Below are 27835 nucleotides of genomic sequence, written 5' to 3'. Positions count from 1 at the left end.
GTTTCCTGAAATCATTTTCAAACATTTTCCGACAAAATGTTTTATGCTAAATAATCGGAGCATTGAAAACAAATATGATTCTTTTGGAAGCAAAGAAACTCAACACCCCAGCCGCCCTGGGAGGGGGAAAAAGAAGAGTTTAGAGATTATAATATTTGTCTAGAAACTAATTTATTGTCAAGTGTTAACACCATACTGCAGCTCCTCATCAATGTAGCTTTCTTCTTTTGGATGAGAATATAGAATCAATGCAGCCTCTTTTAAAGTACTTGTAAACTGCAAATGTTCTGATTTCCTTCCTGCACACTACGAATACTCATATACAATGCACGTCACACCAATTTTCTATCAAAGTAACAGAGTTTATCCTTATACTCCACCAACCACCACATTGCAGGCAATAACATTATAAAAAGCTACCAAATCCTAGCAAAAATAATTGTTGGGTCAAGCTACCAAAGGTTTTTTCTTTTTTTTGAAGAAATCAAAGGTTATTTAATTCTAGCAATAATCGAATTTCCTCTGAAATAATGTCCATTCAAATCAATATGGCATTGGTTGCATTTTAAGAGACTTGTCCATTTAGTAAGTAATAGAGAACGTTAATTCAGAGAGAATAAATTAGCCGAAACAATTTTCTGAAGTAAAAGTGGCCAGCACAACTCCACCTATTTCTAAACTCTGCCATGTAGATAATGTCATTCTTTTTTGTAAGGCGAAGACGTCAGAGCTGTTTACCCTCAAAAAGTGCTTGGAAAAATATTGCTCATGGTCGGGTCAAATGATCAGTGTGGAGAAAGCAGGTTTCTTCCCTTCTAAAGGAGTTAGCAATCAATTTCTTAACCAGATTAAACACAACTGGGGCCTCAAGAATGTGAAAGACAAGCTGGAGGGCAAGCTTAGCGGCTGGAAGAGCAAAAACTTATCTATGGCAGGTAGAGCAACCTTAATCAAATCTGTAGCTCAATCAATTCCAACATACACCATGGCTGGATTGCATGTGATCAACTTGATGCAGTAATCCGTAGGTTTTGGTGGAACCCCAAAACGAAGTAAAGTTCATTTTGGACTCCTATTGCTTGATCTTTGCTATGTAGGCCCCTAAAGGAAGAAGGTTTGGGTTTTAGGAATTTTTGGTTTCAACCAAGCCCTCATATCCAAACTTGCCTGGTGAATTTAATCTGGGAAGATGTCTAAACTGTGTATATTTATACGGTTACTGTAGCTCGTTTATCCCATTATTTTATAATTTTCTGTTCGCTCCTTTTTTTTTTTTTTTTTTTTTTTCTCTTTTCCGTGCTCAACAAACCTAGTTAAAACTCAACTCCTCATCTTCTTATTTTTCCTCAGATGCACACAAACACACCCACACACAAACACATCCACACAAAAAATCAACACAGAGATACACTTGCTCAAAAAAAAAAAAAAAAAAACAGAGATACACAAACACAGATCGGAGCTCGTGGATTGTGGATCGGGGCTTGAATTGGAGCTCGTGCCTTGGAGCTGTGGATCGGTGCTGTGGATCGAAGTGTGGATCGGAGTTGTGGATCAGAGTGTGGATCGGAGCTGTCAAGAGAGTTGATCTGGAAAATGGGTAGAGAGAGAGAGAGAGAGAGAGAGAGAGAGAGAGAGAGCAAAATCAGGAAAAAAAATGGGCAGAGAGAGAGAGAAAGAGAGATGCGCGCGTTTGTATAGGGTAGTTAAAGAGAAATAATAAAAGATTTAAGAAAATTGATTATTTAATTAAAAGATGTGGTAGGATAGATGAACTAATGTGGGTGTCTTGTAAAAATAGATGTGTAAAATAGAAAAAGTAGGTTTTTAGTGTAAAAATAGATGTATAAAATAAATGAACTGATGTGGTTGCTCTAAGTGTCTTTAATCAGAGGTATTTTAATTGGCGGATTCCAGATATCCCAAATTTTATTCCCATTCTCTCTGGGGTAGAATTTGGAAGTCTAAGTTGCATGAAAGGCATAAAATGCTGGTTTGGAGAACTACAACTGGTTGTTTGCCTGCCAAAGATAATTTGCATAGATTCTTTGAAGTTGCTGATTTCTCTGGTGCTTCAGTTGCTTCAACCCAAGTTTGGTTCCCCCCCCCCCCCCCCCCTAAGGTCATTACGTTAAAATAAACATTTATGCAGCAGTTGGCTTGAGGTTCTCAGCCATAGCTATGGTGGCTAGAGATTAGAGAGGGGAGTGGTTATTTCGCTTGCTTGCAAAAGGTAAACACCAACCTCCCTCTCTAGGTCGAGTCTGAAGGAATTAAGTAAGCCCTGTCTTTGGCAACTAACCTGGAGACCGATACAATTACTATTGAGACTAATTCCAAGATTTGTCAGGATGCTCTACTTGATTCAAGCCGACCCCCTTGGAGAATAAGATCCATCTTTTACTCATGACATAAACACACAAAAACCAACTTTGCAAGTATCTATAACCGATCCCAAAATTTTGGGACTAAGAGTTACTGTTTAACTTTGTCCAGGGAAGGCTACGGTAGGATTTCTTTTTCTTTTTCTTTTTTGGTTTTTTTTGGGGGGGGGGGGGGGGGGGGGGGCGTGTTTTCAAAACAATAAACATCGACTTGCATAATCAGGAAAAGAAAGAGCTGGGACTTTCCTAACTACTTATTCTTTTTTGCTTTTACTCCAACACTAATCAGTCAAAGCAGTCACTAGAATAAAGTTAAAGATGTCATTCAAATCCAAACCAAATTTTACATGGCAGTGATAGAACTAAAATTTTCTGCATGTTTGTGGCAAAATTCATCCATGCATATTAATAATTTCTATTAAAAGAAATGAACAGTTTACATTCATGTCCAGTAACAACTTTCAAAACTGAATCCTAGGGAAATAGAAACTGTCAAAACTGAATCCTAGGGAAAATAGAATCAGAATACAAAAAACACCTATCTTAGAAGTACCACAATTCTCCTCTGACCACAATGGGTAACTATTACAGTAAGAAAAATATCATTACCGATATCTGTTATGAAATCAAATGTGACTCTTCCTCCTGATGCCCTTACCACGACGCTTGCTTTTGCCCACCTTGAATTTCCTTTTGGATTTCTTCCCTATTCCACCAACGGGCTTTAAGGAACCCATGCTTTGATTTCCATCAGCCATCTCCATTTCTGCAAAATGATGGAAGACAAAATCAAGATCATCAAACTTGAAAGTGTTAACATGCAATGGAAATGAAGATGTACACATTTCAAACAGTTACTCTTAGTCAATTAGCAGATGGAGAAAAATCATGAAGTATATATGTAAATTGGTATAAATTTCTGTTCATTATTGTTTCTTATATTACTAAAAACAAAGAATTCAACTCAACTGAGTTTTCAAAGCTGTGTTACACTCAGTTGGAGTGCCGTTCTTATGCTCTGCTCTCAAGAATGCGAGTAAGGAGAGAGCTTAAGCTCTCACCAATGGGCCTAAACACATACTTTTGAATCCAAATATGTTGGGTTTGACAAGATCTTCAATAAGCTAGCTGGTAAGAAATAGTATTATCACCCTTAATAAGTGACTAAATAGCTTTTACAGAATGAACTTAGTACACATTCAGTAGCATGGTTCATTTAGAGAGAAGCTATATTCTTTTTTTGCTTTGCTCTCCTGCATGCAAGATATCATCCAACCATTGCTTATGAAACTAAAATGAAGCCTGGAAATAACTAACAACCATAGAGCATGAATAAATATGTTGATGTGTAGGTGGGTAATTAGCTCTTCATCAAAAAGCAAAACAAGCTATACAGAAAATCATCAAATAGCACCTAATTTTGTTTAACTAAAAGCCACCACAAAAGGAATGTCACTAAGCAAAAAGTATACATGTCAATCACAGAATTCGAGAAAACGTCAGTAATTAGAAACATGACTAAATAAGGGAACAGTGAACATGATCACTACCATACAGTATTAAACATGATTCCTCGAATTTAAAATTGGGCATGGCTACAATCAGTAGAGAGTAACTCATGGGACCTAAATATGCATATATAGATCAATTACGACCCATAAAAAATATATATATCAGAAACTAGAAAAACAACAAAGAAAGTTCACAAATTCTGCAAAATCAGCAAATGGGTACTGCTCAAATAGCCTTCAATCAAAATTAGTATGAAGAAATAAAGCAGAGAGAGAAAAATAAAGTGATGGGTAGTCAGAATTAGTGCTAAAACAATAAATTCACAAAAGAAAAAAATCAACTGGGTATTGATCAAATAGCTGTAAATCGAAAAGGGTAAAAAGTAATCAACCAAAAAAAGAGTTAAACAAATTGAATTCACAAAAACATCAAATGGGTACTGATCAAATAGCAGAAAATCAAAAAGGGTACAAAGTAAATCAACCAAAGAAAACAGAAAGAGAAAGAAAGCGCACCCATAGCGTTAGCAGAGGAGGTTGTAATATTAGTGGTGACCAAGTCCATAGCTGCGGTGGTGGTGGTGGTGGTGGTGCTAGAAGAGGCCCGTGCTGGAAGCTTAGGGGCAGAGAGAGCGGCTTCTTGGGCAGCAAGCTTAGCAGCGTCTTTGTTATCATAAAAAGGCTCTACCATATCTCTACGAATTGCACGAAGCCTCTTTACCCTCTTTGATCTCATTGACTTCGCCATTTTTTCTTCTTCTTCTTCTTCTTCTTCTTCTTCTTCACAAACGGCTCTTGCTGTTTTGGTTTTCTTTCTCTTTGTAAAGGCTTTTTAGGGAGGCCTTAGGGTTTTGGTAGTTTTTGAAAGATAGTGGAGAAGGGTTCGTTTGGTTGGCTTGATATTTGGTTTTCTCACTTGGATTAGGATTTTCCTGCTCCAGTTTAGACCTAACCAAACAGTATATAAATAACCTCTTTGAGTTTTTTTTTTTTTTTTTGAGAAACACCTTTTTTATGATGTGAGGACAAGTGCCAAATTTTTTCCAAATCAATTTTAAGTGATCCAAAATTTCCAGATTATTGGAACCGAATATTTTAGTGCCAATATGTACATGTTTCGAAAATTGTATGATTTCTTTATTTCTATATATAAATACTCCTTCTATATTAAATAGAAGAACAACATAATTCATGCCAACTTATTATCAATAATATATCGTTTATTACATGAAAGTTTCAACAAAAAAAAAAAAAAAAATTCATATACACATCATGGAATGTTTCTCAAAAGAAAGTGAAAAATCAATTTTTTTTTTAAATAATCCAATTATAATTGAATAGTACATGACTTCTGTCTAGTAAGGGAGAAAATTTGATCACAATGCCCAAAATTGTTAAAAAAAATATTACAACTCAACCCAAATTCTATTTTGGGTTGAAATATGGTTATCACTAAATGGCCCAAACAGCTTGATAAGAATTGGTTTACAAATTTTAAAAACATGGGTTGTTGTGTACCAGCATATGCACAAGTATTCTACACATCTTCTTTTATATAATTTTGTTATTTGTTTCACATTCTCCTCCAAAAACAAGGTGATTGTTCTCTCTCTCTCTCTCTCTCTCTCTCTCTCTCTCTCTCTCTCTCTCTCTCTATTTATATATATATTATTAATTCTTTCTTGCAACTCTATTTTAGATTGATGATTTTTTTTTTTTTGTCTCTACTTTTAGATGATACACTTTGGTCGTATGTTTTTTGAGTTATTTATCACATGTACTCTCTATTCCTCTTATAGTTTTGGTTTGAGTTAATTTTTAGATATTTTAAAAGTGAGATGATTATGTATTTGAATGTCTTTATTAATTATTTAAGTAATATCAATTGTAAATTTGTGATAAGGTTTGGTTATTATGATAATCTTTTTAAGAGAATAAGAAATTCAAATAATTAATTTTGGAACTTAAAACTTTTAATTGTAGGAAAAAAAACAATAACATGACTTGGATAATTTTGGAAATTACAAAATGATTTAATGTTACTCTATTACATAGCATGACTTGGATAAATTTGGTGTTTACAACTATGTATTTTCTTTTAAATATTTATCTACTCATCTTCTTTTATATAATTTTTTTATTTTTCTCACATTCTCTTCTAAAAAAAGGTGATTGTTCTCCCTCTCCCTCTCTCTCTCTCTCTCTCTCTCTCTCTCTCTCTCTCTCTCTCTCATTAATTCTTTCTTGCAACTCTATTTTAGATTGATGATTTTTTTTTTTGTCTCTACTTTTGGATTATACACTTTGGTGGTGTGTTTTTTGAATTATTTATTGCATGTACTCTCTATCCCTCTTATAGTTTTGATTTGAGTTAATTTTTAAATATTTTAGAAGGGAAATGATTATATATTTGAATGTCTCTATAAATTATTTAAGTAATATCAATTGTAAATTTGTGATGAAGTTTGGTTATCATGATAATCTTCTTAAGAGAATGAGAAATTTAAATAATTAATTTTGGAACTTAAAAATTTTAATTGTAGAAAAAAAACCATAACACACTATAGAAAAGTTTGAATAATATAAATCACTTGAAAAAAAGATAGTATTTTTATCTATTATCTCAAAAAAAAAAATAATGGAATATTATCTATCAAATGCACCTAAGTTTTTCAACCAAAAAAAAACTCAAAATAATAAAATGATATATTTGAAGAGATGGAGAGATGAAAAAAAATTTTAGAAATAATATCTCCAATATGTTTTATAGAATAAATCATACATTATACCACATTACAAAATAGTTGTATGTTTCCACACATCACATGGGTCTGCGACTAGTTTGTTATTTAAAATATGGTTTAAATTTTGTAATTAAAAAAAAGGAATTAACATAATGCATTTGACATTTAATTATATAGGCAAGATAGGCAAGATATCTAAATAATGTAATGTGTGGTTATAATTTGTTTCTAGTGTTCCTTACAAATGATTCATTGTCTTCAATCTAGACCGAACAGACCAAATTAGACCGAACTATAACTAGACCAAATAAAATAAATTGGATGGAATGAACTAGACTAACGAAATAGACCGACCTAACCAAATAAACCAAAGTAGACCAAAATGGATTGAAATGCTACCCTAATGTGGCTCAATATGAGCTTAGAAACAATAAATCTAATGCTTCAACTGTTAGATATTATATACATAATACATAGACGATCATTTTAATCATTTAAACAAATCGTATCATAATTTTTTTTTTATAAATGTAACATGATTAAAAGCACGTGTAATCATTTGAATTTGAAGAAATTTTCTCCAAGATGGTTTTGGGGAGAATGTTTGGTTGAACATTACAAGAAGTCCATAAAAAAAAATTTTGAACATTTTTCTACAACATGACATATGATGATGCTTATTTTTATTATTATTTATTGGTGGGGTAGATAGGGGAAGGAAATGTAACGATATCCTCCAATCCGGAGTTGGTAGGAAAGAGGCTAGCTTTATTTTAAAAGATTCCCTTAAACTAAACAAAATGGAAAATTAATAAACGGGTCAGCTTTTTTATGAATAATTAGGGTAACAATTTATTGGATTTTGTGAGTAATTAGAATTTTAATATCTTTGGTATCAAGGTTTGAGTAATTAGAGATTTGACATGCTAATTCACTTCTCAGCATCACTTTTAATAATGATGGATGGGATCAGCAATCTCAGCATTCTGGTCTAATTCACTTTTGCAATGAATTCAACATCATATTGCCAAAATAATGATGTAAAATCTAATAATAGCGTCTCTAAATGACAAATGTGCAGAGAACCATGAATACTATTCGAAGAAACTAATATCATTTTCTTCTTCTTAACGTCAAAATTCATATTGAAAAACTGATTGATTTAGGCTTCCTGGCTCTTTGGCTACAACTTCTCATGCCTTGCCAACGAACTCTACATCAAACAGGAGAACTGAATCTGGAGGAATAATACAAGAACCTGCATCATAGAATATAAATTATAAGTTTAAGACACTTGCACTATCAAATCTAATAATTAATAATCTGATTAACCCACTAATATATATATTTTAGCTGTAAAAGATTGCTAACCTCCTTTACACCCGGCACCTCTCACACCATATCCGAGTTCTGGAGGAAGCTTTAGTATGCGTTTTCCACCTAATTAAGTATGACATAATTTAATTTTTAGAAGAAAATTACAGATATATATTACAAGGTAAAAAAATAGAATTTTCTTGGATTCTTTTACATTGTACCTGCAAGCATGGGAGGGATTCCATCACCTCCTAGAATGCCTTGATCCCAGCCCTTGATGACCTATGAGACATGAAGATAAATCTTTTTAAGTATGAAATTTAGAATCATAAACCAGCAAAAATTGGATGGTTCTGCCCTATTACAAGACAATTAGAATTGTGCAAAGTGAGGACATGGAAACTGATTTTGTTTCCCCATTATTTTGTTTCTAATCTAAAACATAATTTGCTTTCTTTGACCTTAAGACTATGGTAATTTACGCATCTGCACCATATTTTTTTTTTCCAATATATTGATTGATTAAGTGATGAAAATTGTTTAACAAGCCAAATTGAACAGAGGTCACTTCTCAGCCTGTAGGAAAATCTCAAACTGAAAGGTGTCAGCCTAAATTCATAAGCGTCTAAGAAAGAATCATAAATTCATAATTATCATTGAATCTCGCCCCATGCTAGCATATGATCACTATTAGTCTATTAAGCAAACACATACATTATACATACCTCGCCAACACCTACGCGAAATGTAAGAGGCTTCCCTCGATTGTAGCTGCTATCAAAAACCTTCCCATTTTCCAATTTCCCAACATAATGTGCCTGTTCATCAGTTCATTCACTGAATTACAGAACTTTTCAAGTATAGTAAGCATATATACATATTCCATAAGTCCAGTGTTTAAGCAGTTGAACAACAGCTAGTTCATAACTTCATATAACAACTATGAGACAGGTATATATGCAGATTATTCCTACTGATTCTACTTTATACTAACATTTTTTTTCACATTTCTGAGGCCAATAGACCAGGTACACACTGCAAAGAAGAGAGAATATGGGCTCACATCCAGTATAAATTAGCTTGACAGACTTCCTTAGAAATAGAATGAGAAAACTATATGTCACCTTAATCAACTGTCCCTTGGCAGCCTCAGGGCCAGTTCCTACAACTTTATCACAGAAGGCGAGGCCGGAAGGAGCTACCGTTAGTTCACATGGAGCCGCTTCAGCTGCTACACTCTCTTCTGATTGCAAGAGAACATCAAGAAAGCCAAAAAAGAAGCTGAAACCAAGTACTTCTCTTCTGCTGGGTAGAGTTGGGTTCACATTTTTTTGTACAATAGGCAAAGAGCTTTTCTGTGGGTACTGGCTTGACAATCTGATATTTGATGCTTCTTTTGAATCAGAAATTTTTATTAGTCGTTTATTGGGTATTCTAAATTTTCTGGGATTCACAATCCCAATTGAAAATGCCAGTGAGCTCATCTCTAGTCCTCCACCAACCAGTACTTTGATAGAGATAAATTGGATAGGATTCTGCAAGAATAAAAAAAAGTGGGACTGAGATAAAATGCAATGAAGTACTAAGGGCCTAAAATTATGACCCAGAGAAGCCCAGCATTGCTCAAACTTAAAGCCCAATGTGTAAATGAATAGATTTGTTATTTTACACAATTGAGTGGCCCATAGATTTTTTTTAAAAAGAAAAAGTGGCCCATGGAAATATATTTTTTAAAAATGGAAGAAAAGATAATTGTGATTACGAACATGGTGTGGGATCCATGCCAAAAAGCTACATAGCGCGGCTTTTTTATTTTTATATTTTTCTACCTTGAGATGTGTCACATTAATAAGGAGAAATCTTTTAGGAATTGAAATTAGGTGCAATACGAAAATTGTACCTAATGCATTTATTATGAATGGCCGAGAGGGAGGAGGTTTAATTGCAATGCAGTTGCCAATTGCAATTGCATTAAATTTCAATCAATCTTGTAGCAAACTAACAGTGTAAATAGACATCCGTAGAGATTCTTGTTTGAGCACTATAATGCTACGGTGATGTTGAGATGAATTAGAATCTGATACTATAAAGAAGTTGATGTCCTAGGAATTTCTATGTTGTAAGCTAAGAGTTATCTAGTTAACCCCCACGTAGTAGTAATAAAGGTTAGTTGATTTTGAGTGTTGGTCTATCTTAGTTTATATAGATCAATAGCCTTGTAACTCAACCAATACCTTTATATGTTTCTAACGAAAATATCTAGATTTAAATTCTCTCATTCCTAATTATCAATTTATCACAAAAAAATAAGGTTTTATGGGGGTATTCTCTTAAATTTGTTTGTGATAGCTTGATAGACCTTGTCTCTTTTATGGTGGATTATTTATGCACATTATACCTTTTTCTCTCAACTATTTTATTTTTTATAGGTGGTCCTCTGAGTATGCTTTTTGTTGGGTTGAAAAATAGTCTCCGGATTAATTAACCAATCACCCAAATTAATTAATTAGATTAATTATGCAAAGGTCAAATTAAGTTTGCGAAAGGTACAATCACATCGCCAAAACTTTGAATTGAATAACTATATTTGATTTTTCCCTTGTGGATGTCATTATGTGATTACTATACTTTTGGAGATTTTTCTGCTTTGTTTACATATTGAGGTTTACATAATAAGTATTAATCAGTTCAGTCAAGTGCCCGGATTCATGTAACTGGGTCTGGGTCGTGAGACTCGTGACAGTTAACTTACCAGGTGAAAATTCATCATCACCTTGGTTCATAGAATCTGCTGCATCCAACCATATGAAAGGGTAGGCTAAAAAGTTATTTACATTTTACTTAAACTTGTCAACAAATCAATATATATATAAAAGCAAAGACCTCACGTGAAAAAGCATAAAGTTCTGTCAAGTGGCATATTCTATGCAAAGAGAATTAAAATATTCTCATGTGTCACATTAAAGATAAGAACAAATTAAATATTGACTTTTTATTTCATTTTGGTTCATTGTTTCAAGACTTTTTTAATTAAAAAATAAATATGTTTTGTTTCATTTGGTTTAATGATTCAAGACATATTTGTTTTTGTCTAATTAAATCAATCTATATATATATACACACACACACATACATATATAAGTAGATACCTCATCTGCGAAAGCATGAGGTTCTGCCAAGTGGCGTATTCTATGTAAAGAGAATTGAAACATTCTCAAGTGTCACATTAGAGATAAGAACAAATTAAATATTAAATTTTTATTTCATTTTGATTCATTGTTTCAAGACTTTTTTAATTCAAAAATAAATAGTTTTTGTATCATTTGGTTCAATGATTCAAAACATATTTGTTTTTGTCTAATTAAATCAATCAATACACACACACACACACACACACACACATAAGTAGATACATCAGGTGGGAAAGTATAAGGTTCTGCCAAGCACCGTATTCTATGTAAAGAGAATTGAAATATTTTCAAGTGTTACATTAGAGATAAGAACAAATTAAATATTAAATTTTTATTTCATTTTGGTTCATTGTTTCAAGACTTTTCTAATTAAAAAATAAATATTTTTTGTATCATTTGATTTAATGTTTCAAGACTTTTCATCTCTCGCATATACATACAAAGCTCTTTACATTTTAATATATGCACCATTTTCACCTCTTGCACTTCTACTCCTTTATATATACCTACCTATAGTCCTTCATGCCATACCATGTCAAATACACACAAATCAAAAATGATGTTATTTACCTTCAATTTTTCAACAACACCTACCTAGCTCTAACATTGTTGTTTCATCTAATTCTAACCCGTTTAAATTGGCTACAACCAAGGAAGGGCTTGCATTTTATATTGAGTGACAACAGCAATTACGATTTTGATGTTAAGGTCGAAAGTTGTAGATTTGTGGGCTTTGTAAATGATGTAGATGTGATTAATTGTGGGTGTTTAAAATGTTTATTTTGTTTTAGAATTAAAGAGAAAGAGAAAGATTCATTCTATATCAACTTTTATTCTATAATATTCTTCCAAAATTGTTTTTTCTCATTACTTCAATTGAATAATTATAATAGATATGTGTGTGCAATTTATAATAGTTACTTTTTATGATGAACTCATTACCAATAAAGTTCTATAACAACTATGTTATAATGCATATACAACATTCTTCAAAATTATCTTACATAATATATTACAATATTATCCGTGCATCGCACGGGTAACTTACTAGTTAATATAAATTGCCAATGGTATTGAACAAATTTATATTCCCATTTCATTCAGTGACATCCTTAATATGAAAAAAAAATTGAAACCACAGCATCCAACTGGTTAATCTAATTACAATTAAAAAAATATGACACAAAGTTATATGGTAGTTTCTCTAAAAACAAGTGGTGCGGGAACATATTTATGTTTTGGTAGAAGAAAAGAGGAACGAAATCTCCACTTGGTATCTCAAATTCAAATAAATTCCCTCAAAATAAATTTAAAAAATCAAGCTCATATACTATTCTTTAAATCAGAATGGTCAAGAATCTTAAAAAAATAATAATTAATTTATTAATAATAAAGAAACTTGAAACACTTAACTACAATGGTTGCAAAACACAAAGATATGGAAGGACTGTGTGCACTTATAGTATGGTTGTGAAACTTAATTAGATTGAAAATCATTATGATCAGATGATAAACACAAAAATGAGCTTTGGAACATAAATTCTTTAGCAAGTTTGCAAAGATCACTTATATTGATGAGCCCTGGAATATAATTGATGGCAGTGAGGCCGTGAAGTGGTGAAACAATAGCATTCTCAGTCCAATCAGGCTTTTCTATTTGTTCTTGTTTAGCCTACATATACCCAAACTGTCCCAAAGTGAGTATTTGTAACTTCTTTAATTGCAGAAGCAAAACCAAAGGAAGTTAGAGAGAGAGAAACATGAAATTCCAAGAGAAATCACAAAACAAAGAAAAAAAAATTACACAAAGGCGAGTTTTGGGAAAAATAAATAAAAAACAAGAAACGTACCTTAGCTATTTGTCTCACCAACTCTCTGCGTGGGCTGAGATTTATTTCTCACCGGAAAAAATAAAAAAATAAAAAAAGTGAATTTTGGGAAAGAATGTCAAGATTCATACAGAAGTAACAACATTAAGCATTCTATGGCAAAAAAACATAAGTAATTCATAACGAACTTTCTACTACTAATTTAGAAAAAAATACAAACACTTAAGAGTCCCTTCTTTTCTGTATATAAGGTAATGGTTGCTCACAAATATATTGTTCATGCATAGGTACATTATTTTTTCATTAAAAAAAAGTACATTATTCTCTCTCTCTGAAAGTAATCATCGACATGCTCTTTCTTATGCTCTTCAGTTATTTTAGGTGCTCTTCGTAGCAATTTATGAAAAAGTTTTTCATCTCTCTTATTTATTAAGGCATAAAATCATGCACTGTGAAGCGACTTCAACCACCTGGTGGTTAGCTGGCAACTTTTTCTCCTCCATGCAATAATCAAACATTGGAAAAGCGCAAACTGCAGGTCCATGAGGATGTTTATATTCTTTGCTAACTTCTGACACCTCTCAAATGCATAAACAAGGCAATCAATAAATTTTATTTTGGCAATATGAAATTCAAGGAGATCATTAAGGGTAGCGCCATGGTCATTAGAGTGTACATCAACAAGAGTGAGGATAACCCATATTATCATTGCCAACATAGATTTTTTCATAATCTCCTAGCCATAAATATTCTGGTCACAATATAAAATTTTCTAACTTTTGAGTAATGACATAACAATAATTAAGGGCTATACCCTTAGACCTAAAATTAAATAGAATGATTACACACCATTGAAATAAATTCAATTTAATATATAAATTAATTTATTCTTTAAAAAAAACCTCTTTAGTCTTTACAAGTATATCAAGTGACTTCAAGTATAATTAAGTAATTTCATTTCATAATCATCATAAGTTATCTTTATAATTTTTATATAAACCTATAATTCTTCACAAATGTCAACTATACTTGTATGAGTGCAATTGACTTCAAACAAAGACGTGAGGAGAATATTCCAAATGTCACAATACAATACTATTCTTTCAAGAACGTGATAAACAAATAAAATGAGAGTGTATCGAGTTGAATTCATCCTACTACTCATTCATGAAAAGACATCATATATGGTAAGAACTATATGTGAAAATACTGGTAATAAAAAATTTATGGACAAGACATTTGATTGAATAAAAAAAAAAGGGATTCTTACATGTTATGAAGAGAAATTCTTGCATACTTGTTTTCCTTGAGTTTTGCACCAATTAAGAGTGATTTTCCTTTTGGCTTTACATATTCTTGTGGGGTTGTACGTCCAGTCTAGAGATTGGGTTTTATCTATATTATTTTATAAATAATAATATTAAATAAAAATAAAAAGGATTGCAAGTGTGGCCACTACCCCCACACCACTTAAACCACTACTTTGCGTTATGGCGTGGTCGGATCACATAGGCACTAATAAGGCTTGCTACTACTAGACCACCTCCTCAATTGATTTTATCTATATCAACATGTGTGTCCTAATTCACCTTTTTTCATCTTATAATAGTGAATTTGATGGAGTTTTCCTCTAGCCCATTTATTGAGAAAAATACATTTTACCACCCTAAATTATACTTCTAATTACACTTTGGACCCTAAATTTTTCAAATGCACATTTTGCAATCTAAACTATGATCATTGTTACACTTTGCACCTCAATATCAAATTTGTTGTTGACTTAGATGATAATATATGGCACCACGTGAAAAGACCTAGTTGCCATTTTCTCAATCTCTTAAAAACAAAGGAAAAATTATACGTTATCACCCTAAATTATACTCCTAATTACACTTTGCACTCTAAACAAAGTATAACAATGGTTATAACTGAGGATGCAAAACATGCATTCAAAAAGTTTAGAGTGCAAAGTGTAATATGAGGTATAATTTAAAGTGGTAAAATGTAATTTCTCCCCATTTATTCTTCCTCTTCTTTTGTTATTGGGGTGTTATCCTATGGTTCTTTTGTTATTGGGGTGTTATCCTATGGCTGCAATTAATCATTTTATTATCATTGACTACATGATTGGGCCCATTACATATTTAGCCCACTTAGTAAAATATATATTTTTTTAAGAAACAAAAACACACTCTTACACACAAGGGAACTCTTAAGAACAAACGGGCCTTTTTTGAGATGAGATTTTTATAATTTTTTTGTAATTTTTTGAAATACGTATGAGTGAAAAAATGTGTAAAAAAATGTAAAATGTTATTTAAAATGTGAACATGTGAGTTTGAGTTGGTTAACCAAACGGGCCTTTAAACACAAGGGAATGAGAATAAAATTCTAACATAAAGACACACCACAAACTTCACTCAAAAATCATGGCAACTTTTAAATAAGGGTAAGGCAAGTTATACACACTCTCTTAAACAATGGGGATAATTACCTACCTTATTTTTTTTGAAGGAAGAAACACACAAGTAAAATACATATATATATTTTTCTGTTAAAAATACACTAACTAAAGCTTATTAGACACACTTACCACACTCTTTCTTTTTGTGGACATTTCCATTTCTTTGTGTGAACTTGATACATCTTAAGCTTTTTTGGTCTGTCTTGATTTTGCAATAAACTTTCGTGGGAATGATTTTTCTAAATCTTTGCGTAGAAAGCGTATACTTGTGAAGATTGACATTATAGTCTAATCTTGTGGGTTGTATGCTGAGTAAACCATTTTCATTGAGTCAAATATAATGTAAACCAGAATAATTTTGGGTGCCATAGAATTACTCGAATCATGAACATATGCTTAGCCAAAGAAAAGAAGAAGAAAAAAACCAAAAAGATTTTAGACAAGAAAAACCACACGATGCTATTCTTTTTCTCTTCGTCATCATCCATGTACAAATGTCTGGAAAAATCTTACGTACCAACTTGTTAGACGTCAAAAATAGCTGCAAACATACCACATACAAATCTAAAAATAATTCCAAGATCACTCAATGACAAACACCTAATGAGTTGATTGGTTGTTCCTCATTAAGCATAAATTTCCCTCTTCTTGTATCCAGAAGACTCTGATTTCTCTCACTAATTCAGTTGACCTCCATAACTTTGTGTGGTATTCATAGTTGTTGAAAAAGGTTGATATGGCAAGAAAATATTACCAACTTGTAATAAAAAAAAATTAAAAATTAAAAATATAAATAAAAAACTAAGAACAATACAACACAACAAAATGGGCACTACAAATTCTTTCCTTTCTTTTCCTTCCCAATGGATTTATCTTTTCCCTCCACTCCTTTAATAAAAAACTCACAACTCAGTAATGAAAGTAGTCTAATCAATGGCAAGATCCCCAGTGGGCAGGAAAAGGCTGAAGCTTTCTCCAATGCTCTAGTTAATCAACAGAAACCAATTTCAAAATTCTAGAGGAAAAGGGAAATATCACCACCTTCAATTTGAACCAAAGTTGGAATTTTTTTTTCCTGGGTTCTGAATAACTTCTTCTAGAGAACATTGGAGCAAGAAAGCTTTGCTGTTCATTTTTTCCTTGCGAAATTATTTTCAAAAGGCAACAATATTTTCTGCAGGGGGCACTCCAGATTTCCTGACACCGATGAACATAAAAACAAGAAATTCATACAAACAAGGGACTTGTTTACAATATAATTAAACTAGGTAACACATTTCTTTAGTACCATTTGTTTTCCTCCAACTGCAAGCTATTGTTATTTTCTTTTCTTTTATGAGGAAATCATTTTATAACTTTTTAATCAGAAAAATGATTCCTGTACTTGTGCATACAAAGCTCCAAATTTATATTCGATTTTTTTTTTTCCAATAGATATAAAACATCTAATTGTCCAAAGAAGCATTATGATTTTATGGTAAGCTGACTATCCTTAAGAGATCAAGACTACATCAAAGACTAAATAAAATCCATGTTATGCAAGTGCCACAATACAAACAAGACTTATTAATTAATTCAACTTGATACCTTCTTCATCTTGGGTGCATTGGTCACCACTAATGGCATGCAGTGAGAAACCTGGAGTTTCTTGCTCATCCATTTGCTCTAAATCCATAATGACGTCTCCATCTTCTTCTACAGTACAGCCATGATCATAGTGATTTCCCTCTTGCTATCCTCTTCCCTTTGAGTGCTTCCCTCATGATGCGGCAAGGTGTGCTTCTCTGTCCTTCCGTGTGGAAGAGAGTGCCTCAAGCTTGGCTTAAATCTCTATGATTCTCTCAAGCATTTGTTGCCGACTTAGTCATGAGAGAACTAACATTTTGTTCAACTACACTCTTGTCCATTCTAATGCTCCGATACCACTTTGGTACACATAGGACCGTGTCCTTGCCAATGGTGGCTAGTTTTGGATAGATTACAAAGACCAAAATAAGATAAGATAAGATTAATTTATGACAATCCTGACCTCCAACTACTAAAAAACTAATTATTTATCTATCTGACAATTATTAAAGAGTTACACTGCTAGTTTTTATATTAGATGCTACAATGTTCAAATTCAAAAAATATGCTCATAAGTCAGAACAACCACATTACAATTTAAGATAAGAGTTTAGGATGGACGTATGGTGTAGGAAGGATGGATCAGAAATTGTTAAAAAATGTTAGGATTGTTTGAAAGAAGTGAAAAGTTTTTTCCTGGTAAATTTATAGTTGAACTGCAATGGGGTTGCAATTTTGATTCCTTAAATTTTGCTATTTCGCTGGCCATGGGTTCATATCACCAATTCTTGATGTCCATGATACATCAGATATCATGTGTTCTTTTATCAATCTATCAGTTATTAAACTAATGCATGTAAAAACTAAATCTCTCTCTAACTCCAAGTTACCATCACATGGTGGAACTAATGTATGACCTCTACCCCCACCTCTTTTTGCTGCAGCTTCTCTTATCTTATGAGGAAGAAGGAAAGAGATTATTTTTTATTAAAACAAAAAAAGGAATTTATTAAAATAATAATTTATGTTACCAACCATCGCACTACTGTCATGCATATCCAAAATGCATGACTATAGAAATCAAATCCACACCAAATGCAAGTTCTATTACACAATATTATTTAAATATGATTACTATAGAGAAAAGAAACAGCAAGAATAAAATGAACAAGGTGTACTGTACATAATCAACAGTATGCAACAAGACAAAATGAAGTGTAGAAAGCTTCAAGCAAGAGCTTTATAACCTCACCTGAAATAGCAAAGTCCACAGCAGCAACAAAAAGGAAGTGCAGAAGCCCATTTAAACCAAAAGCCTGGTTAACATCAACACAACTGGTTTCCAGTATATAATTCAACACACCCTTGCTTCCAAACATGATAGCAATCATGAGGGCTATCTTCTTTAAATCCCATCATTTTTTACCCAATTCTCCTCCCATACCACAAGCTTCCCTCATTGATATAATGACATCCTTCTTCCATAGAACTTTTAAAACCAATTAAATCATCAAAGCCCAATAATTCAAGAAAAATTGAAATGATGTTGCTGTCTTGTTTCTCAAATTCACTGCCCATGATGAAACCTGCTTCAGAAGGTTTCCCCTTGGAACCACTGCACATGGAAATCACACTCTTCTCAGATCTTCACACAGTCTCTCTCTACAACATTTGTAACAAATATAAGATTCACAAATGCTGCTCCTGAATTCACAAAAAGAGCAAAGAGCATATTAGAAAGAAAAAATGCACTCATAGAAAATTACACAGAACACAGACAGAGAAAGAGCTCCACTCTTATAAACATATATAAAATATACTAATAGATAAAAAAATATTCAGCATTAGCCATAAATTCATACAACTATCACCCACATTCAAGCCAATATTGTTATGGCCGTGATGCTAACCAATGCTCCCAAAATCTTAAGGTGTTAGGAAGAGTCACATGAAAGTCTTTATCCAATGGCAGCAGAGCAAAACCCCACGTCTACGAGTGCTGCGGGTGGGCATGACTGCATGAGGGGCATCACAGTGCATTGGGAGACTTGCACCAGTTGGCAGGGTTGTACTGCATCGATGCCACGTGATCCCCAATAAGGCCACATGACAACAAAACTTTAGGGTGATTGCTACAAATTCCAACAAATATGAAACAGAACTTCGTCACAATCACAACAAACACGACTAAACATTTTCTCATAGGAACCAAAGATACACTAAGCCTATCAACAAAACCATGAGATTCAAAACATAGCTTACATCCTTTTATTTCATTTTCTTAGCAACCAACCAAGATGCTTTAATTATTAATAAAATAAAATGGAAAGCCCCATATCCAATTGCTCTTTTCCCCATTCATTAATTCATTCATTATCTTTTTTTGTTTCTTATATGCTTTAACAGACAAAAAATGATATTTAAAAAAAGAATCATACTCTTCAAAACAAATCAGTCAAACAACAAATGCAGTACAGAGATTCCGAAAATAACTTCAAAACTCCCATACCATCAGAAACAATAGGAAAATTAAAGCAAACACCACAAACCATGTAATGTAACTACCATGGCAGTAAGATGTTCATAACCCAGATAATGAAAAGCACAACCCAAAATCTAACCAACCAATAGTCCATAATGTAGCATTATAAAAAGATGCAACTTTTAATAAGATAAAAAATCCTAACAATTTTAAACTAGGAAGCAAACAGCTGAAACATATTTGACAACATTAAAGAAGAATGAATCAAGCCAAAATAATGTGATGCAGGTGATTTTCACCCATTAACGTTGCAGCAGACCCACACCCAACACAAAATCAAAAGGTGAAAGCATAGTCTTTTTCACTCACTACATAACACAGAAACAGAACTTTCTTTCAAAAAAACATGCATGAAATAAATTAATAAACCATATGAAGCCACGGCCATTGAAAAGTTCCAAAGTTAAAAGGTCAAAAAGTTACAAAAAAAAAAAATCATGATATCAAGCCAAATTTTAAGTTCAGAAACCGAGATTTGAACATATAATTTCAAAACTACCATAGAATGCCACACTGTTTGGAAAAGAATGACAATTTTAGGAACAATTATTTTTACTTTTAAAAAAAATTAGCAAAAAGAGCCCCACCTCAGCTCTGGAGTATTACATGGAAGAATAAAGGGATTTTTATATATCTCATTCCTGATTCTTATATGGGCATCAATTTAGTCCTCGTATTTTCAATTTGAATAATCGACTCCTTAAAGATTATGATTTAAGTCAAATTAGTCCCTGCAATTTCAATTTGAACACTTGACCCTTAGACATTATTTTGTGCGTCGGTTTAGTTCCTACATCTTAGCGTGAAAAATGGTTTTTTTTTTTTAATTCATTTCCTTACTTGAGATCAGATCATTTTTCGAATCCTTTAAAAATAATAATAATAATAATAATAATAATAATAACTTAGGGGAATAGATCCTAGTGTCCTACTTATTAATTGAGACAAAGTCACTATCAAAGAACAAATTTAAATGGAAACATTGAAATTTTCTTCTATAAAGCTAAATTGTCTACAATAATAGGAGATGCGTGTATCAGAGTTAAGATTATAACCTAAGACTAAAGCTCATGTTGATCTCAAACTGGAGCATTTTAGAGCATGAGAAGGAAAACTGGCCACAAAATAAGAACATATGATAATGAACAAGTACAGAGACATGAGTTGAAAGAGACATAACAACAAAAAGCATTGGGACATATTTGAACAAATCCTTACAACATAATGTCTAGAGAGACATAACAGGCCACAACATAGGAACATGTTTGAATAAATACAGAGACGAAAGTGAAGGACCACAAACCTAAGCCATGAGTTCCATATATGCAATCTCTCTCTCTCTCTCTCTCTCTCTCTCTCTCACACACACACACACACACATATTTTGCTTTGCTCTGCAGAATTTTAAACACAACCAGCTATTTCTGAAGTCTAATTTCAACCTTAAAATCCCTGACAATTCTAATTGTTAACGCAGTACAATTCCTGATGCCATTAAAGACTAACTCACATACCTTCTAAAATTATGTTCACAATTATGTGACCCAAATTTATTGGAAAAGGCCTATGAATCTCTAATGCAACACCAAACCAAGAAGAAATCCCCAAAGTCTAGAAATTTAAGGATGACAGAAAAGGTCTACCTTTGGATGGAGCCTAAAGGACACTATAAACCTTGCTTTTATCCAGCATAAACTTCAATGTTCATTACTTCTATAATTTCAAGTCTTTTTTCTTATACACCTTATGAACCAAGCTAAGATTGTAAGCTTAAAACCTTGATTTCCCTAAGCTTCATTATCTGACTTGTTGCACGATTACAGCGCCCTAAAATTTGAATAAGCACCAATTCTGATGCCTAGGTTTTCCTATGCCTCAATTGGTTCTGCATATGAGGTCAACTGAGATGTTTTTCATAATAAGAAAACAGCATAGAATAAAGAATTAAGCACATACCTAGGATGTGAGAAGCTTTTAGCAATCATACCCTGTTTCCTACTGGCACCCTTTCAAAAATTTGCTTTGCACTTCAAAATATCCCTGCATAAAGAAATAGTAAATAAATTTTCCAAGACATCAGCAGCAATAAAATAAAATAAAACACTATGCAGATGCCATCTCCATTTAAGAAAGAAATGGATAAACAACTAAAAACATCGATAATTAAGAATTTTAAGTGGTTCAACCCAACTGACAATAAAGATTTTAGTAATTATTTTCTAGCTGCAACTGCAAAAAGGCCGTCATCTGATTCAGAGGCAATCTTGTCTCATCATATTTCTCTCTCTCGGTTTTTTTTTCCTTCCTCTTCTTTTTTACTATCCTTTTTGCATTTGTTCTGCAAAGTTTATAACCATATCCTGATGTTCTTTAAGCCTAATCTCAACCTCAAAATCCATCAACCGAATTATTAGTGGAGTAAGATGCCCTGAAATGACCAATTTGCAATCTCTTCTTCAAACAGTACAATCAAGTTCATGATACCCTGAAATCATTGGAAATGGTTTGTCGATTTATAGTGCAGAAGATAAGCTAGAAGGAACAAGCAAGTTTAGAACACTAGAGACATTAAAAGAGGAGAAATACCTTTGGATGCTACCTAAAAGATTGTAACATTAATATTGCCTTAGATAGTATGCCCCTCCATAATTCATTAGTTCAATAATTCAAAATATTTTCTTATACCCATATGAACCTAGCTATTATTGTAAACTATAAAACTTTAGTTTTGCCAATAGACACAATAGTTCAATATTTTTCTTCACATGCCAACTCTTGTTTACCAAGAGAAGGCTGAAACTGGGGTATCAACAGTGGTTCTACCACACTGATGGAGTCAAAAAGCCATAGTTGTAATCCTAATAATGCTACAGCTGGTGTTGACCATAGATATTTATACTTTGTGCCAACCAGTGGAAATAAAGAAAGAATAACACAATGGACGAGGAGGTTATGTATGTGAGGTAAATCTTCACCCTTCTATGAGGTTATTAATAGTGAAGCAGAATAATTTTGGGAAACACGTAGACGTACTTGGATAATAAACATATTCTTAGCCAAAACAAAAAATCGCACCGGTGCTATTTTTTGTCTATAAGAATCTTGTGTACCAACTTCTTAAACGTCAAGAATAACTGCAAACATGCCCCATAAAATTTTAATAGACACTTAAAATGGAACCCAACAAGTAAAAAAATGTATATTTTGAAAGAAATCAATAAAAGATTTATATAAAAATTCAAATTTTTACATAAAAAACAAATAAGATCAAAACAAATTAATCAAATCCCAATTTCAAAGAAAATAAACAAAATTTAGAGTTTGCTTATATAAAACTTACACCTTCAGAAACCAGATAATGAGGCCCAGGCTATTTCTAGGCAAAGAAATAGAAATTGGGCAAAAAGAAAACATAAAGTTCTGTTTTTTAATTTGTGTGTGGAAAAAAAAAAGAATAGAGTTCCTTAATTTTGGTTTTGCTTGTGCTTTGAAAACCCTACGTCTGGAATTAAAGATAAATTTCCCAATATATCATAGTTGAAGAAGATAAAAGAAGTTAAAAGAAAAAAAATCCGAGAACAACTGGTTTCCAGTATATAACAACACACCCTTGCTTCCAAACATGGTAGCAGTCATGAGGGCTGTCTTCTCTTCAAATCCCATAATCTTTGACCCAATTCTCCTCCCATACCACAAGCTTGCCTCATCAATATCATGACATTCTTCTTCCACAGAACTTTTGAATCCAATTAAATCATCAAAGCCCGATAATTCAAGCAAAATTGAAATGATGTTACTGTCCTGTTTCCCAAATTCAACACCCATGATGAAACCTATCTCATAAGGTTTCTGCTTGGAACCACGGCACATGGAAATCACACTCTTCTTAGACTTCATATAGTCTCTCTCTAAAAATTTGTAACAAGTAGAATATTCACAAATGCTGTTCCTGAATTTACAAAAAAATAAAAAGATCAAAGAGCAAATTAGAAAGAAAAAATTTACTCATAGAAAATTACACAGAAACACAAACACACGCAGATAGAGCTCCACTCTGATAAACATATTTAAGATATACTAATAGATAAATAAATATTCAAGAATTTATTCATTTAGCCATATATTCATAAAACTATCACCCAAATTCAAGCCAATATGGTTAGGACCATGAATGCTAACCAGTGCTCCCAAAACCTTAAGGTGCTACGAAGAGGCGAATCAAAGTCTTTATCCAATGGCAGCAGAGCAAAGCCCCACGTCAATACATGTTGCAGGTGGGCATGAGGGTCTTCACAGTGCGTTGGTAGACTGCATCAATTAACTGGGCTGTAAAGCACTGATGCCACAGGATCTCCCATACGGCTACATGACAGTGAAATGTCAGGGCGATTGCCGAAAATTCCAACACATGTGAAACAGAACTTTGTCACAATAACAAGAAACACAACCAAACATTTTCTCATAGGAACCAAAGATACACTAAGCATATCAACAAAACCATGAGATTCAAAACTAAAATTACTTCCTTCTCATACATTTTCGTAGCAACCAACCAAGATGCTTTAACCATTCATAAATTACAATGGAAAGCCTCATATCCAATTTCTCTTTTCCGATTCATTAATTCTCTTTTTTTGTTTCTTATATGTTTTAACAGACAAAAAATGATATACAAAAAAAGAATCATACTATTAAAAAAAATCAATCAAATGGCCCCAAATGTAGTAGAGAGATTCAGAAAGAGAAAAAAGAAAGAAAAAAAAAACTCCCACACCGTCAGAAACAATAGGAAACCAACAATGTATTTATACATTTACTTAAAGAAAACACAACAAAGAAAAATTCATGTAATGTAAATGCCATGGCAGGAAGATGTTCATAACCCACATAATGAAAAGTACAACCAATAATCTAACCAAGCATGACAATTTTAAACTAGAAAGCAAATAAGTTAAACATATTTGACAATTTTAGAGTAGAATGAATCAAGCCAAAGAACGTAATGCATGTGATTGTCACCCCCATTAACCTTGAGCAGACCTACACCCAACACAAAATCAAATGCTGGAAGCACGGTCTTTTTCACTCACTACATAACACAAAAATGCAACTATCTTTCGTAAAACCCACATGAAAATAAATTGATAAACCACGTTAAGCCACGGCCGTTAAGTCAAATCAACATTGTGATGTTTGAAAATGGGTTGTCAGGTTTACTAAGTCGTGTGAGACAGAAAGTGGAAAAGTGAGAAAGAAGGAAAAAAGTACGATCATTACCATTACAGTAGAAATAACTTATGCATGTGTCTGTGTCTATATCATGCAATGAACGCATTTTGTAGCTCAATTGAAGTGGTACTTTCTCCCCTCTGGGGAACAAGATGGACAGATCTCAAATACACATCACTTGTATCTTAACTATCAAGCCAATTAAGAAGAAAGAAATGAATGCATTTTATGATCATCAATTGACTAAAAATATGAAATTCATGCTTACAGGTACGTAACAAAATGTGCATTTCTTGCACTTGAAAGTATAGCAAGGAACTCCCTGTCACTTATAGCATTCACCCATGTATTGCAGCGACATAATGGACAGAACATTCACCAGTGATGCTATATTTCTTGGGATATTTTTTTGAATACAGAATCCATAGCAGAAGCTCTAGCATATTTCAGTGCAAGTTTTTCTGTAAAGATGGAATTACCTACAGTAGGAGAAGATGACTAAATTAGAGTTAAGATTATTAACCAAAGACTAGATGATCACAAACTGGAGGACATAAGAGCATGAGAAGAAAAAATGGTCTCAAAATTAAGAACAAACGACAGTAATTACTTGATAACATAAACTTGGAGGTCACCTCTGTGCAGAGAGAGAGAGAGAGAGAGAGAGAGAGAGAGATCAAAAAATTTGAATTAACCAAGTACAGATAGGAGTCTAAAGATCCACTCTTTATCATATCAAATACAACCTCTCTTTCAATAACATTAATCTACAATTTATTTTGGAATGTGATAAGTGATAACAGATGGAAGATGCACTACAACTACTACAAGTGAGACATCAAACAAATAGAATACTAGGTTTTTACCATGCATCAATTGGTTTTGCATATTAGATAACCTGAAATGTTACTCATAAGACGAAATAGCATTGGAGTTTCTAATAAGAATAGAATAAATAATTAAGCACATACCTCATTGGCAAGTTCATCCCCTCCAAACTCTAGGATGTGAGCATTTTTTGGAAATTGTCCCCTACTTCCTACTAGTACCCTTTCAAATGTTTGTTTTGAGCTTCAAACTGTTCTGCAAAACCAAATTGCACACAAAATGTCCAAAACATTACCAGCAAAAAAATTGAAAAAAGAAAAAAAGTATATATGAGTACGTGATACATAAGATGTCATGTGTTCTTTCATAAATCCAACAAAAATTAAACTAATGAATGTCAAAAATAAATCTCTCTCGAACCCCAAGTTACCATCACATGGTGGAACTAATGTATGACCTCCCTTGTTAGCCACGATTGTTGTAGTAGCAAACTTCAAGCTCCTCTTCCACCACCTCTTTATGTTGCAGCTTCTCTTATCTTATGAGGAAGAGGGCAAGAGATTCTTTTTTAATAAAACAAAAGAAGGAATTCATTAACATCCATCCCAAATACATATCCAAAATGCATGATTATAGAAATGCATCCACCCCTGCTTCTCTTATTACACTCCAATTATGCACATCCAAAATGCATGATTATAGAAATCAACATCCACCCCAAATACATGTTCCATTACACAATATTACTTAAATACAATTACTACTATAAAGCAAAGAAACAGCTAGAATAAAATGAACAAGTTGTATTGTGCATAGTCAACAGTATGCAACATGCAACAAGACAAATGAAGTGCAGAAGCATCAAGCAAGAGCTTAATAACCTTAGTTGAAGTAGAAAAATTCACAGCACCAACAAAATGAAGTGCAGAAGCCCATCCAAACCACAAGCCTGGTTAACATCAACACAACTGGTTTCCAATATATAACTCAACACACCCTTGCTTCCAACCATGGTAGCAGTCATGAGGGCAGTCTTCTCTTCAAACCCCATCATCTTTGACCCAATTCTCCTCCCATACCACAAGTTTACCTCATCAACATCATGACATTCTTCTTCCACACAACTTTTGAAACCAATTAATTCATCAGAGCCCGATAATTCAAGAAAAATTAAAATGATGTTGCTTTCTTGTTTCTCAAATTCAACGCTATGCATGAGAACCAATTGATTAAAAATATGTAATTCATGCTTACATGTTTGCGACATAACGTGTATATCTTGCACTTGAATGCATTGCAAGGAACTCCCAACCATTTATAGCATCCACCCATGTTTATGCAGCTTCATAAAGAACAAAATGTTTGTTATCAAAAAAATAAAAATAAAGAACAAAATGTTGACCAGTGATGCTATTTCTTTGGATATATTTTGGAACTCAAAATCCATAGCAGAAGCTTCAGCATTTTTCAGTGTAAGATTTTCTGTAAAGTTAAAATTACCTACAATAATAGGAGATATGAGACTTAAGATTATTAGCCAAACACTAAATCTCAAGTTGATCACAAACTGGAGGGCATAAGTGCAGGATAAGAAAAATCAATCTTAAAATTACGAACAAACGATATTGTCACTTGATAAAATATATTTGATGGTCTCCTCCATGCAGAGAGAGAGAGAGAGATCAAAGGTTGTGAATTAACCTAAAAGAGTACAAATTAGATGAACCAAACATACCACACATTACACACCATCAGAGAGGAGTCTAGAGAGACATAACAGGCCAACACATAGGTACATGTTTGAACAAATGTGAAGGACCATATGTTAGGTTCCAAATGAGCACTCCTCTTCCATATCATGACATTCTTCTTCCACAAAACTTTTGAATCCAACTAAATCATCAAAGCCCGATAATTCAAGAAAAATTGAAATGATGTTACTTTCTTGTTTCTCAAATTCAACGCCCATGATGAAACCTAGTTCAGGTGGTTTCTGCTTGGAACCACTGCAAATGGAAATCACACTCTTCTCAAACCTTCACATAGTATCTCCCTGGAAATTTGTAACAAGTAGAATATTCACATATGCTATTCCTGAATTTACAAAAAAGAGCAAAGAGCAAATTAGAAAGAAAAAATTTACTCATACAAAATTACAAAGAAACACACGCATGCACGCACACCGAAAGAGCTCCACTCTGATAAACATATATAAGATATACTAATAGAT

The 27835-nt window shown here is 32.9% G+C and overlaps 2 protein-coding genes and 1 long non-coding RNA gene across 3 annotated transcripts; all 3 read right to left on the bottom strand.

Moving 5' to 3' along the window:
• Positions 1-2763: 2763 nt before the first annotated feature.
• LOC142642309 (uncharacterized) lies at positions 2764-4765 on the bottom strand. The gene is made up of 2 exons (XM_075816669.1): positions 4412-4765; positions 2764-3150 (listed from the first exon to the last, which is right to left on the bottom strand). Exons 1-2 carry the CDS (start codon positions 4641-4643, stop codon positions 3011-3013), a joined length of 372 nt encoding a protein of 123 aa, XP_075672784.1. The 5' UTR covers positions 4644-4765; the 3' UTR covers positions 2764-3010.
• A 2841-nt stretch (positions 4766-7606) lies between these two features.
• Positions 7607-9516, bottom strand: LOC142642638 (peptidyl-prolyl cis-trans isomerase FKBP13, chloroplastic). Its single transcript, XM_075817036.1, has 5 exons — positions 9081-9516; positions 8682-8774; positions 8178-8238; positions 8011-8079; positions 7607-7897 (listed from the first exon to the last, which is right to left on the bottom strand). Exons 1-5 carry the CDS (start codon positions 9438-9440, stop codon positions 7833-7835), a joined length of 648 nt encoding a protein of 215 aa, XP_075673151.1. The 5' UTR covers positions 9441-9516; the 3' UTR covers positions 7607-7832.
• Positions 9517-15818: 6302 nt separating this feature from the next.
• On the bottom strand, positions 15819-26844 carry LOC142642803 (uncharacterized). The gene is made up of 11 exons (XR_012845734.1): positions 26487-26844; positions 26036-26168; positions 25749-25860; positions 25046-25256; positions 23728-23910; positions 23157-23497; positions 21505-21588; positions 18882-19138; positions 18259-18710; positions 17028-17403; positions 15819-16637 (listed from the first exon to the last, which is right to left on the bottom strand). It is a non-coding gene; the product is annotated as an uncharacterized LOC142642803 (long non-coding RNA).
• Positions 26845-27835: the final 991 nt, after the last annotated feature.

This window comes from Castanea sativa, chromosome 7, assembly GCF_040712315.1.
Source record: "Castanea sativa cultivar Marrone di Chiusa Pesio chromosome 7, ASM4071231v1".
In the NCBI taxonomy this organism is placed as follows: Eukaryota; Viridiplantae; Streptophyta; class Magnoliopsida; order Fagales; family Fagaceae; genus Castanea; species Castanea sativa.
Note: the sequence above shows the minus strand (reverse complement) of the source record. Positions and strands in the feature narration are given on the sequence as shown.